Source organism: Thamnophis sirtalis, unplaced genomic scaffold (genome assembly GCF_051295495.1).
Source record: "Thamnophis sirtalis isolate CommonGarterSnake01/CBP01778 unplaced genomic scaffold, rThaSir2_p1.2 scaffold_4, whole genome shotgun sequence".
In the NCBI taxonomy this organism is placed as follows: domain Eukaryota; kingdom Metazoa; phylum Chordata; class Lepidosauria; order Squamata; family Natricidae; genus Thamnophis; species Thamnophis sirtalis.
Window position 1 is genome coordinate 68,328,444 of NW_028261384.1, and position 13,832 is coordinate 68,342,275.

Here is a 13,832-nt window from a genome sequence, read left to right on the forward strand (position 1 = left end):
GAATAAAGCAACAAAAAGCAGAAGAAGAAGAAAAAATCAATCCGTTCACTTTAAGGGGAGAAATAAGAAATGTTGCGAGCACCTCAATCCACAAAGAATAGTTACAAAGAAAAAAAAACTTTCCAAATCAATCCAATTAGGGTTAATTTCACCACTCAATTCTTTTGCTTAAGGATGTAATTTGGCTTTTAAATATTTTTTCTTTTGGCAGTCTTTTGCAAAATATAAAAAATACCTCACCAGATAGACTCACTTTCTCTTTTTACTTCCTTCCTTCTGGAGCTGTCCTGACTACATCAGCCAGCACCAGAAGGATTGTTGTCTTATCTGAATGGTAGTTTTCTGTTCCAAGCATGGGTTCAACTTCAGTTTGTCTGCCTGGTGACTGAGTTAATTTTAGAGTCCTTTTAGCCCTGCCTCCCCGCTTGACCTTCAGTTTATCAACGAAGACGTGGATCATAAGAAGATTTTTATGACCAGTTGTGTGGTCATCTTCATGCCACCTGGAAACGGATCATATCCAGATGGCATGATATGGGTCCGTATCCATGATTCGGGTGTGGTTGGATTCTCTTGAAGGGCACAGAGAGCTACCGTTCAGGTAAGACAACAGTCCTTCTCCTGTGCACTGCTTGGAGAATCCAAGCATGGGATATACCTTAATGTCCTAAGGGCGAGAAGATGGATTGTCCAGGGCCCTGTCAGCTTCATGGATTGCTTTTAGAACCTCCGCCCAAATGACACCTCAGCCGAGGCAAATGAATCAAATTTATAATTTTGGATGAACGGTGATGGGGAGGCCCACCTGGCTGCCCTACATATTTCCTTCACTGAAGCTTGTGTAGCCCAGGTTGCCATGGTAGCTGTGCTGTGAGTGGAGTGAGCAATAATATAACCTGGTGATTGTTTGGATTGGTGTTCGTAGGAGAGTGCAATGGAGTCTCTTAAACATATACCGATAACAATTGATGACAGCTTCCTACCCATGGAGGGGTGCTGAAAGGATACAAATAAAGATTCAGTTCATCGAAAGGACACTGTTCTCTTGATGTAACATTGAATTGCCCTTCTGACGTCCACCGTTTTTCAGTGGAATGAGTGGCATTGGGGCAAAAGTCAGGTAAAGTGACTTCCTGAGACCTGTGAAATGAGAATTATTTTAGGAATGAATGATGGGTACAATCTGAAGATAACCCTATCAGGCCGAATGATGCACAGGTTCTCGAGGACCGACAGAACTGCCAGCTCTGAAATTCACCTTGCAGAGGTTACCGCCATGAGCAAGGCAATTTTCAGTGTCAGATGACGGAGGCTAGAAGTCTTTAATGGTTTGGAAGGTGAGTTGATGAGAACCAGGGTGAGATCCCATGTGGGATCACAGGTGGTCGCAGATTCACTGCACTTGTGGAAAGTGGACATCTGCGGATATCTAGAGAGGGTGTGATTGGAACCTGATCATATAATAGTTGCTAAGATGGCAACCTGTCTTCAAAGGGTGTTTGGGGCAAGCCCCTTGTCAAATCCATGTTGGAGGAAATTTTGCACCTGGGGAATGGAGGCCAAAGTGGGCTCGATGGAAGAGGTGGAGTACCACCTGCAGAAGACGTCCCAGGTTGTGTCATAAATACAATTTGTAGAGTCACATCTGGACGCTATATGGTCCGGATGACCCACCCAGAGATTTTCCATTTTCTCAGGAGACCCCTCTCAAGTGTCAGATGGTTAGCTGGAGCCAGAGGATCTGGGTGGTTCAGCACCCCCTGGATGAGAAAGACTCTGTCCTGGGGTATCCTCCATAGGCGGGGGACCCACAGATTGATGAGGTCCACAAACCACGGACGGCGGGGCGAGTATGGAGCGACCAATAGCACGTCTGCCTTTTTGGTGAGGATCTTCCTGACCACTCTTGGGATAAGGGCGAGTGGGGGAAATGTGTACAGGAGACCCGGTAGCCATGAGCTGTTCCTTCTGCTCCCTGCGTTGGGAGAAAAACCTTGGCAGGTGTGTATTATCCAGTCGGGCAAACAAGTCTACACATGGTTGGCCAAATATGTCAATGAGCTGGTGAAAGAGGTCTGGATGAAGCCTCAAGTGGTTGATGGTGGACTTGCTGAACCAGTCCACCTGAGTGTTGCATGTCCCTGAGATGTGCTTGGCTCAGATGGATAGGAGGTGGCTCTCTGCCCACAGACACTGTTTTTCCGCCTTCCGCATCAGGGCCTTGGAATGTGTGCCCACTTGGCAATTGATATGGGTCTTGGTGGCCACATTGTCCATGAGCAGGAGGATGTGTTGGCTGGTGACTCGATCCTTGAATCATTGTAGGGCTAGATATGTGGCCCTCAGCTCCATCCAGTTGATGCTGTTCTCCAGCTCTTCCTGTGACCAGCACCCTTGGGACAGATGTGACTGAAGATATGCCCCCCAAACAAACAGGGTGGTGTATGATGTTACCATCACTCAATGTGGTTCCTTGAAGAGGGAACCCTTCCTGGAGATAGCCACCAAAGGAGGAGAGATGTGCACCTTGATGTTGGAGTTGCTTCTTTTGGCTCTTTGGTGCGGGAATAGAAGCCACTGTAGTGGTCAGGCATACAACCTTGCCCAGGAAACAACCAACAAGCAAGAAATCATTTTCCCCAGCAGACAGGAAAGCTGTATCAGCAGTATCTGGCATTTTGATTGAATGGAGGAGACCATCTGTCGTAGACTGGAGTGGCAGTCCGGAGAAAGGGACACCCTGCAGGTCAAGGTGTCAATCACAGGACCTAGGTACAAGAGTCTTTTGGTGGGCTGGAGATGACTCTTTTCCATATTCATGGAGAAGCCATGGTTCTGCAGGACAAGCATCGTGGTACGCACAACCCGGTGAGCTTGTCTGACGGACGAGGACTGAATAAGGATGTCATCCATGTAACATTGTACCCTCACCGGTCAGGAACGCAGATGTGCTGCTACTGCTGCTAACAGCTTTGTGAAGGTCCTTGGGGCCGATGACAGGCCAAAAGGCATAGCACAATACTGGAAGTGGCACCCCGCATTGTGGAAGCACAGGAACTTTTGATGTGATGGTCTGATGGGCATGTGCAGGTAAGCCTCCCTGAGATCTATTGAGGTAAGCAGATCCTCAATGTTGGACCCTCCCCAATGCTGCCCAGGTTGGAATTTAGGGACTGCATTTCAAAGCATTTGTATGCTACATGGGAGTTGAGTCTTTTGAGATCTAAAATAGCTCTGCAATCCCCCCCCCCGAGTTCTTGGGTACTAGGAAAAGGATGGAGTAGAAGCCTAGACCCTCCTGACCTGATGGAACTGGTTCTATTGCCTTGATGTCTAGAAGGTGGCGAATCTTGGTTTCCTTCAACTCCCTCTTGGAGGGGTTCCTGGGAGTGGGGCAACTCAGGAAGTGGTGGGGCGGTGGGGAGAGAAATTCTATGGTGAGGCTCAGCCCCACTTTCTGGAGGACCCAGGCATCGGTGGTTGTCTCCTTCCACTGGGGTAGGAAGGCTTGTAGTTGGCCACCAATCAGCATGTTGAGGCGAGTCACTATGCTCTTTGGAAGGGCTTGGCATTAGCCTGCCAGAAAGGTTGTTTGCCGTAGGGCTGTTGTCTGCCCCTGTCCCTGAAGGACTGTATCTATTTGCCCCCTGGGAATATGGTCTCTGAAACTGGGAAGCAGATGTTCCAGAGTCAATCTGTCGAAAGGGTTGCCTATGGGAGTATGGGGAGACACTGTTGTCAGTTTTCTTGTGCTGGATTGGCAAGGCCTTTCTCTTATCTTTAAATATTTTTTTCAGACAAACACAAACAAGACTTAAAACATAAAACCGCCTTCCAGTTACATACAGTATGTCAGTTGGTTACAAAACTTTTGTGCATTCTCTCCAAAGTCCTCACAATTTATATAAAATCTCATTATCAATCTATTATATATGTATATATTATTATCATCATTAATCATTTATTTGACTATATCAATTATACTTCATTTTATGCGAGATATTCTGAATTTTGAATTAATTTATATTATGGCATTTCATTACATCATTCTAAATCCATCCAATGATAGTACATTCTGCATTATTTCATTATCCTTGTATTGTAAGATTTTCTAATATATTTCATTTCCATATTTTTTTATCTAACCATTGATAAAATAAATCCCATATGTTATAAAATTGTTTGTCTTCTTGTTCTCTGATTTCAAATGTCAATTTGCTCATTTTGGCACGTCTTCAAAGTAGTTCTGTTTAGCACCTCTGATTTTTTGTGCTAGTTCCTCCTTTTCCATTAATCCCATTTTATGTTTAATTGTGTCCATTTTTATTTTGACTTTTTTTTGTGGAAATTTCTGTAGCTCTTTTTCAATTCTCTTGTAATCATCCTCTAATGTTTTAAAGGCTTGTCATTTCTTGATGTTTCTTTTCCTTGTGTAATCTATTATCAAGCCTCTAGCATAGGCCTTCATTGTATCCCAAAGATTCTGCATTGATGTGTCCTCTTTTTTGTTTTCTTTGAAAAAGAAATCCAATTTTTTTCAATTTTCTGTACAAAGTCCTTTTCTTTTAATATAGCAATAGCAATAGCAATAGCAGTTAGACTTATATACCGCTTCATAGGGCTTTCAGCCTTCTCTAAGCAGTTTACAGAGTCAGCATATCGCCCCCACAGTCTGGGTCCTCATTTCACCCACCTCGGAAGGATGGAAGGCTGAGTCAACCTTGAGCCGGTGAGATTAGAACCGCTGAACTGCAGATAACAGTCAGCTGAAGTGGCCTGCAGTACTGCACCCTAACCACTGCGCCACCTCGGCTCTTAAATAATATAGTATTATTTAAAGTCCATCTAGATCTTTTCCTTTGTCCTTTCCATTTAATTGTCATTGGATTGTGCTCTGCCCAGGTACTTGTTTCTATATCAATTTCCTATATGTTGAAGATCAATTCCGTTGACATCCATATTGTATCATCATCAGACCATGATGAGTGTCTATTTGAATAAAAAGTGTATTGTCTATCTTTTTTGCATTTCTTTCTCTCCATGCATCTATTTCATCTATTATTTTGAAAAAGGATTTTGGAAGAGTCTTTCTACTTTGCTTTATTATTTTCTGTGTTTCATAGTCCAATTTCTCATCTACTATTCCATTAAAGTCTCCCATCATACAAATATTATCATAGTCCAATTCAATTATTTTCATGTGTAATTTTCTATAAAATTCTTCTTGATTGTCACTTGGAGCATCCTGATAGCTCAGGACATGGCCTGATGAACCTTTTTGAAACAGGACTCCGCTCCCTTGTCCTCCACCTTCAGCCACTCCAAGAGATCGAAGAGAATGAGAGCAGAAGACATAAGAGCAACCACAGGTGTATCTATCTTAGGCTACTGCAAGAGATTCTCCATCTCGGGAGCAACCAAATACTATCGTTTGTCACAGCCACTGGGGGCTGGGATAGATCCAGGCTGACACCACTGGTGTTGGACAACTTCGAGGAAGAGCTGAGGGGCAGGAACCTCCACATGCTTAGCCGGCGATTCAGAGAACAAGTTATTGCTCTTGGCCTTCTTGGCCAGTTGTTCCTTGGCTGAATCAGCCAAACACTGGCCATCTCTGTACTAGTGAACGCCTTGGCCTTGTGAAGAAGAGACTTAAAAAGAGCAGGCTTGAAGAGACCAGTGAAGGCAGGTTTGTCAGGGGTCATATCCTCATGGTCAGAGAGGATCTGCTCAGTGGTCACCTCCTCAGCTGCTTGTGAGTCATCACTATGCACTGATGGCTTGGGAGAGGGAGGAATCTGAATGGGGAGAGGACTGTCCTTACTCTGGCCCTGATGAATTGGGACCCGAGTTCCCTACTTATTGAAGGTGGCTCCATGCTGAAAGGCAAACTCCATGGCCTGCATTATGGCCTGGGAAATAAATTCCTGCTGTTCTACAGAAAAACATGCTGAGGTGGGCCTAGAATCGGCTATGGCCTCCTCCTGCCCGGGGACTCCTCAGCAGTCAAAGGCAGGCACTTGAAGGGTGCAAAGTCCCCTTCGAAGCAAGCTGCCTGCAAATCTTGGGACATTGAAATATCATCTGGAAGACAATCTGGTGCCTCATCCCTGGCCTGAGTGAGATCAGCCTGCCTTGGGGAAGATGTATTAGCCTTCAGAGCTTTTTGTGCCTTTGCAAATTGTTTCTCCAAGGCCTTCATTCGTCTATTGGCATCCCTATCAGAAGTAGATAACTTATGAGAGGATGGCTTGGACCTGCTTCACTTGTTAGAGCCCTTGGCTGGCACCACTTTCCTTTGTGGGGCACGCTGCAAGATGGAGGGTGGGCCTGGACAGGGTTCTTTCTCCTCATGACCCAAGTCAACCATTCTTTTTTAAAAAATAGAATTTATTTTTAATTTTCAAAACAAACACAACACATAAAATCTTCCTTCTGTAGATACTGTAGAAAGTGAATCAGTTGGTTACAAAAGATTTTTGTGCATCTCTTCCACAGTCATCAAGCATAATTCATATTAACTCAAGTATTTTAACTCAAATATTTATACATGTTACCCTTATACCTCCATTTTTATTTGACTATAATTATTTAAACGTCTTTCATCATAAAATATAACCAAGATTTAATACATAACCACATACTGGCATTTCATTTAATGTTTATAAAATCCTCCAATAACACTGAATCCTTATGTCCTATTTTAGCTAAACATCCATAATATTTAGTAACAAACTTTTCTAATCCTCCTTTCCAGATCACTGTTTGCAATTTTCATCCAGTTTCCTTATATTATACCCATACATATATATAGGTTATCATTATCCCTCCTTTATTTAACTATATCCTGTATCATGACATTTCCCACTAATAATCAAAACTTAACTGTACCTAACTTAGTTCTTTTTTTTTATTAACCTTTATATATAATCCAAAAGGATTTCTAATCTTCCTTTCATGGGTACCTTTCAATATTCATGTCCAATTATTGCTTATCATAACACTACACATTGTATACATTGTTATCATTGTTATTATCCAATAACAAAACAATCTTCTGCCATTTGTGGTACCAATTCTCTAGTCATCTTCTTGATCAGCTTTGTATGGACTTCTCTTAGAAACTCCTTGCTTATAAGATCTCTCATATAATCTTGATGCCCTCTTTCTGTTTCCTTATTCAGTTTGTCTTTGATTGTCAACAGTGTTATCAAAACTTTTGCTAGTGGAATTTCTTTCTTTAAATCCATAGGTTCTTTAATTTTATCTTCTTCTATATCTTGACCTTTGAAATAGATTTCCTCTCCATTTAATTCCTCTTTCTGTATTCCATTCTTTCCATCTACAGGAACAACCAATTACCATAGATATCAGCAGATTTAGTCTCTTTATATTCATTTTCCACTTCGTTTTTTTTTTTAGTTTCAATTACTCCATTTGAACATTTTCAATTTTTTCATCATATTTTCTTGTTATGTGTTCTAGGTATTCCAGTTTTTTCTCTACTATATTTGATAATTTTGTAGTTCTGAAAATATATTTTGCAAAGTCAAGACCTCTATTTTTCCTTGGGATTGTGTCATTCTGACAAACACAGTTACTCTAGCTTGAAAGATCAACAAAATTAAAGCATAGATTCACAAAGAACGCTGCTCTGACTTCTCTCTGGTTGAAAACATACTTCAAAGGGTCATCTGTGTGTTCGTATCAGTCTGTAGCCAAACAGTAAAGCCTTGTGGCGCCAAGTCAAAGCAATCCATGAAAGAAAGAAAAAACATTCCATTTTGAATACACAAAACTCCGATCAACAATACCTCCCAGCCTCCGGAGCGGAGACACTATTAAAGAGTTTCTTTTTGGATCTTTTTTTTATATCACATTAGAAAAAGAGGTCCAATTTTTAAATGAATTAGAAAAATACCCACAGCAATAAAAGAGGAAAACTTTAATCTGTAAATTACAAAGAATCACAAAGAGAAGGTAGAAGAAAAAAACTTAATCCATCTGTTTCAAAAGGTTTGCATAGATTCGATCCATGTAAATAACATTTAAGAAGTAAGATAACCACTGTCCAAAACCATTCCAGATTCAATTCCACGACTTGATTCTTCTATTCTATAATTTAAATTGGTTTTTGAGTTTTTATAGGCAGTCTCTTTTTTATAACAATAAAAATTCCTCACCGGCTGGAAACATTTTCTCTTTCCGTATCCTTCCGTTTTGAAGCCACCCCGACTTTGTCAGTCTTGGCTGGATTTTTTGTTACGGCTTGAAAAACTTCTCTTGCTTCTTTCGAGGATTTTGCAATATCCCCGATATCAGCAAGACGTATTCTTCCTGTTCACCATCTCTTCGGAACAGTTTAGGTCCGTTTGGACCAGCCAGTGGGAAAAGTGTTGGCTGTGGTCTCAAGAGCATTGAGACCACACAACCATCTCATCGCGACATTGGCTCCTTCTCTCAAATCAGCCATTCTTAAAGGCAGCTGATTGTGCAACTGCGAGTGCCCCACTTACCACCTCAGGAACAGAGTTGTGTCGTTAATTTCATGAACAGGACTCTGCCACAACCTCAATGGGTTATGACTGAGTACTCGGACAAGGAATGGCCTGTGGCTGGGTTGTGAAGAGCACTCAGGCAGCCCCATTGGAGACATTGGAACTGGTAGACCGGGGTCTTAAGACAAAAAGGAAGTCTTCTCAGAGCTGTTGCTGCTTCCAATAGGCAAAACTAATGTTTACAATGGTGGCCACTCTTGTCTCAACCGACAATCTCTTGAGAAACACAGCCAGGGACCTCTGCTGAGGCTGAAGCTGAAGCTAACCCGGTGCTGATCTCTAGCCAATTTGCTAGCCACTGCGATGCCCAGCTGAGAAGACAAACCTCGCACTGAACCGGCTTTTGCAAAGTGGAGGTTTGTCACTGCTGTTTGACAGCTCAGACCTCGTGCGAGGCCTAAGAGAAGCCCTCGCTGCTGGCAAGCCTCAAAAGACAGTTTGACACCTGTCAAACTCCAAACAATAGTCCTTTCTGTGCTGCTGCTACTAGATAATAATGGAGATCCAAATATTGATTTAAATTCAATTTCTCTGCTCAGAGACTGAAGAGAGGGTCAAAAGTCATGCTGATGGGCTGAGTTGATAAACTGAAGGTCAAGTGGGGAGGCGTGGCTAAAAAGATACTAAAATTAACTCAGACACTGGACGGACAAACTGAAGTTGGATTCTCCAAGCAGTGCACAGGAAAATAGCTAAAGACTTCCCAAACATTGTAAGCTAGCACTGTTTTAACCATCGCCTTCAATTTGTGCTGGATGAGTCCATAAAAGACATCAAACAACTTAACCACTTCAAAATATTATTTGACAAGATGCATACTACTTTCCATAAATCCTGCAAGAACCAGACGGAACATTTCCAAATCTCTGAACAACTGGGCATTGAAATTGTGAAGATTAGCAGAGTTTTCAGACCAAGATGGACTGCCTGTAGTTTAAGGTCAACCACAGGTGTGTGGCATGCTTATTCAGCATTATATCAGTTTTTTCTGGACAATGAAAAATTTCCAGGCCAGGCTGCCCTTTTTGAAAATTTAAATTTTTGACTGATTTGGCCCTCATGATTGATATTCTAAATGAGATTTCTTTTCTGTCAAATGCCCTGCAGGGAAGAAACACAGACATCATCAAGGTTGAAAAATTGCTATTGTCAGATGCTGCTTCACTTAGTAACCAAGATAGAAACCACTCAACTCCATTTTGCAGAATTAAGAGTACTTTTACTGATTATAAGTAAATAGAAGCTAAGCAAAGCTGGATCTGAGCAAAAGCGCACGAAAGCATTAGATATTAATACATGATCCATTTCCCTCCCCTTGGTAACCCCAGTCCATAGTCCAATCCAATATCTCCACAGGTGTCAGATGGGAGACATCTTCAAAAATCATCATCAGGTTGGTATGCCAGACAGTTGGCCTTGGCAGGAAACTCCCCTCCTTTCCACATGCCCAAACGATGGTGAGAACAACTCCCAATTAACAGTCCTCGTGCACAGAATATGTCCCTCACACAAATACCATGCCCTCCCTCCCCATATCAATGGCAGCCGAAAGCAAGCAGCAAAACAGAAGCTGACATCCGGCCCTCCTCCAGAAAAAGGACCATCATCCCTGCAGAAACGAAAGAACACAGACAAACAGATGAACAACATAACATAAAAGAAAAAGGGAAGGGAAAATAAAAGAGAAATCCATCGAGGTCAAGGCTTGTCTGGGTAGGTAGAGTAGAATTTACGGAGTAGTCGAGGAGCCCGCACATGGGACTTATCGACCCATTCAGCATGAGAGGGAGGAAAGTGTTTCCATGAAACAAGATACTGAACACAGTTTCTATGTTTTCTAAAGTCCAAAACTTCTTTAACTTCAAAATGCTGCTCACCCTCAATCAGGAGCGGGGCAGGTGGAGCCTCCAAAGGCCTCCAAAGGCCCACGCAATGGAGAAGTACCTTCTGGCTTCAGAAGATTGACATGAAATACCGGGTAGACACGGTTGAGATATTTAGGCATTCTAGACATACGGACACAGGGTTTATGACCTTGATAATCAGGAACAGGCCAACATACTTGGGACCCAATTTCTTAGACTTTTGAGAGGTCTGGAGAAATTTGGTGGATAAATATACACGATCACCAACTTTATAATCCTTTGGCTTCGTTCTTTTTTTATCCGCTTGTCTCTTATGTGCTCTATGTGCCGCATCCAGCGCCCGGTAAGCCAAAGGCCACATCTCTCGGAGTTGGTCACTCCACTCAGAAAGGACAGCACTTGTGATTTTTCTCAAGGTACCTCGGGATAGGCACAAAATCATGTCCGTACACTATTTTGAAGGGTGTAAATCCTTTGCTGCTGTGCACCGAGTTGTTATACGCCACCTCAGCATGAGGTAATAATTCCACCCAATTATCCTGCTGGTAATTGATGAAACATCGAAGGTACTGTTCCAGCACAGAATTAGTCCTCTCACAGGCCCCATTAGTTTGAGGGTGGTGGGCGGAGCTTAAGCCCTGGGCAGAGCCTATTAACTTCAAAAACTCCTTCCAAAACAAGGAGGTAAATTGGACCCCCCTATCCGAGCTGATGTGGTCCGGTACTCCATGTAGACGATATACATGTGTAATGAACAACTTAGTTAAAGATTTAGCGGACGGGATCTTGGAACAAGGAATAAAATGAACCTCCTTGGAGAACAAGTCGGTAACGACCCAAATCACCGTATTTCCTTGACTTTCTGGTAATTCAACAATGAACTCCATAGATATCTTCTTCCACGGTGCCTCAGGATGGGCCACTGCTTGGAGCAATCCTTGGGGTTTCCCCAGTGGCTGCTTTGCTGCAGCACATGTGGGGCAGCTAGCTACATAAGATTCAATGTCCTTTTTCAATGAGGGCCACAAAAATTGTCTTTTAATGAGATGCAGGGTTTTTACAAACCCAAAATGTCCAGCCACACGTGAGTCGTGAGCACGTTGAAGAACCAGCCCCCTAATCATTGCAGGAACATACAATTTAGCTCCAATCCAAGCCAGGCCATCCTTCATGGTGGACTCATCTGTATGTTGGCGAAACCACTCATCAACTTCAAGGGCCTCCTTGAGTTTTGTAACGAGATCCTATATGACCTCCAAATTGGAAGTGGTCTGGCTTCTGGTGATGACCAGAGCGGCAAGGCTTCTCATTGGCATGACAGGTTGGACGACACTAAGCTTTGAACTGTTATATTGAGGAAGTCTGGACAAAGCATCAGCCATAAAATTCTTCCACCCTCGGATATACTTCAAAGTGAAATTGAATCTATTGAAGTGTTGTGCCCATCTCATTTGTTGGGGGGATAATTTCCAGGGGGTCTTTAATGCTTCTAAATTTTTGTGATCAGTCCACACCTCAAAAGAGTGTTTAGCCCCCTCCAAAAAATGACGCCACGTCATCAAGGCCCATCTGACTGCAAAAGCCTCCTTTTCCCAAATAGCCCATTGTCTCTCAGTCTGTTAGCTTTCAAGAGGTGTAAGCGCAGGGGGGCTTCCAGTGGGGGGGGGTGCCTGTGGGAGCTTGTTGTTCTTAACAGCTCCAGATTTTTGGCTTCGTTAAACTGTCTGAACAGCAATTCATCAGCCGTTTGACAGCTTGATTACCTCTTCTTCGGGCTTAGAAGAAGAAGGTGAGCTAATTATGCTTGGGCAGCGTGCCAACTAACCTTCCCAGACCATAAATCTGGGAAAGGGAGGAAGGGCACCCGTCAGCATAATATTCTCTGCGCCAAGAACTTCTGCTTTTATTTGCAGAACAAAGGCAATCCACTCATCCTTAGCACAAGCATAAAATCTGATTTACTGGTTCCAGAACGGGCAGAGCCTCTACTTGTGAATTTCTAATTGTATGTATTAATCCTTAGCTTCGTTTTTACAAGAATTCCTTCTGATAAGTTACTTGCTAAAGAGATATACAAAATGGCGCCGAGCAGCTTCGTGGCACGGGTCGAACTTTGAAAATATTTCTACGGAGCTTAGAACATTTAAAGAAAAGGAAGTGATTTATCACTAAACTAAACAGCAATTGCTGTACAATCGGCTTGCATAGACTTACTAAGTGGCTGAAGAAGATTAAACTTGGAATGGCTTCTAGGCAAAAGATTCCCTCCCCTCCGCCCTTCTAATATCTCCAACAGTGCGGGCAGCTCGCCTGCTCCCGTTGTGAAATTACAGTCACTACTCCCCCCCCCCCTGCTGCAGAGGAGACTTTGACTAAAGAAATTTTTCAGAAAGAATTGGTTGAAGCTTTTAAAAATCATGCAGCTGCGATGGAAACAAAAATTAAGGAGGAGATATCTGCTGCTTATAAAGAATTGTTTGATGAACTTGTGACCCGGGACCAGAATATCAGGGACGATATTTTGGGGGCATTTAATTCTCTATCGGGATACGTGTCCGGAATTGAAGATAGGTTAGAAGATCTTAGCGATTCTAATATCAACTTGGCATCGAAAATGGATGTGTTTCAACAAAAAGTTGGAGATGCTGAAAATGAAATTATTATGTTACAGTATAGACAAATGGAATTTGCATTAAGAATAAGAGGTTTATCTGAAAATAACCAGGAAAATTTGAAACAGATTCTCTTAGAAGCCTTCGATAATTTGATGGGAAGAACAGGTGGGAATTTTGAATGGCAAATCGATAAGGTTCATCATGTTAACTCCTGGCTTGCCAGACAGAAGCAACTACCAAGAGACATTGTAGTGTACTTTGCTACAAGAGCCATGAGGAATACGATATTGCAAGAGTCTTATAAAACTAAGCTTCAAATTGGGGGTCAGGAGGTGACTGTTTTGAAGGAGATACCACCTAAAATGCTGAGATCAAGGAAAGACTACGCTTTTTTAGTTGAAGAGCTTAAAAATCGTCAGTTACAGTTCAGATGGGATGCGCCAGCTGGACTAGCACTCATTTATCAGGGGCAAAGATACTGTCTTAATTCAGTATGGAAGGCCCGAGACTTTTACAATAACATATTGAAGGCTGGACATCCCACCCCGCCTGGACCCAGAGAAAGAGAAAGACCATTGGCTTACCTGAATGGTCGTTCTCGAGGTGCTGCGGAGTGTCCAAGCTCGGGTTAACTTCAGCTTGCTGCCCAAGGAACTGAGTTTAATTTTGACTGTAGCTCCGCCCCCTGGTTACCTCAGGGGCTCAGTTTCAAAAAATGAAGGAGAACAATAGTCCATACTCGAACTAGTCCAAGTCCAATATTAAGACATGAAAGGTGCTAATAACACACCTCG

General features: G+C 42.7%; 2 protein-coding genes across 2 annotated transcripts in view; one reads left to right on the forward strand and one right to left on the reverse strand.

Moving 5' to 3' along the window:
• The window catches only part of MATCAP2 (microtubule associated tyrosine carboxypeptidase 2), a 99,017-nt gene that overhangs the window by 52,558 nt on the left and 32,627 nt on the right, over positions 1 to 13,832 (reverse strand). The window lies entirely within an intron of this gene.
• On the forward strand, positions 9,370 to 13,757 carry LOC148045900 (uncharacterized). The gene is made up of 4 exons (XM_087712159.1): positions 9,370 to 9,508; positions 12,156 to 12,212; positions 12,895 to 13,568; positions 13,737 to 13,757. The coding sequence occupies exons 1-4, from the start codon at positions 9,370 to 9,372 to the stop codon at positions 13,755 to 13,757; spliced, it is 891 nt and encodes a 296-aa protein (XP_087568285.1).

Bases quoted from the DNA above. Each gene is read 5' to 3' on its own strand.
- LOC148045900 (XM_087712159.1), top strand. From the start codon at position 9,370: ATGCATACTACTTTCCATAAATCCTGCAAGAACCAGACGGAACATTTC. The intron at 12,213-12,894 runs GTGAGCTAATTA...CTGCTTATAAAG, and splicing joins TTCGGGCTTAGAAGAAGAAG to AATTGTTTGATGAACTTGTG. The intron at 13,569-13,736 runs GCTGGACATCCC...TGGTTACCTCAG, and splicing joins TTTACAATAACATATTGAAG to GGGCTCAGTTTCAAAAAATG.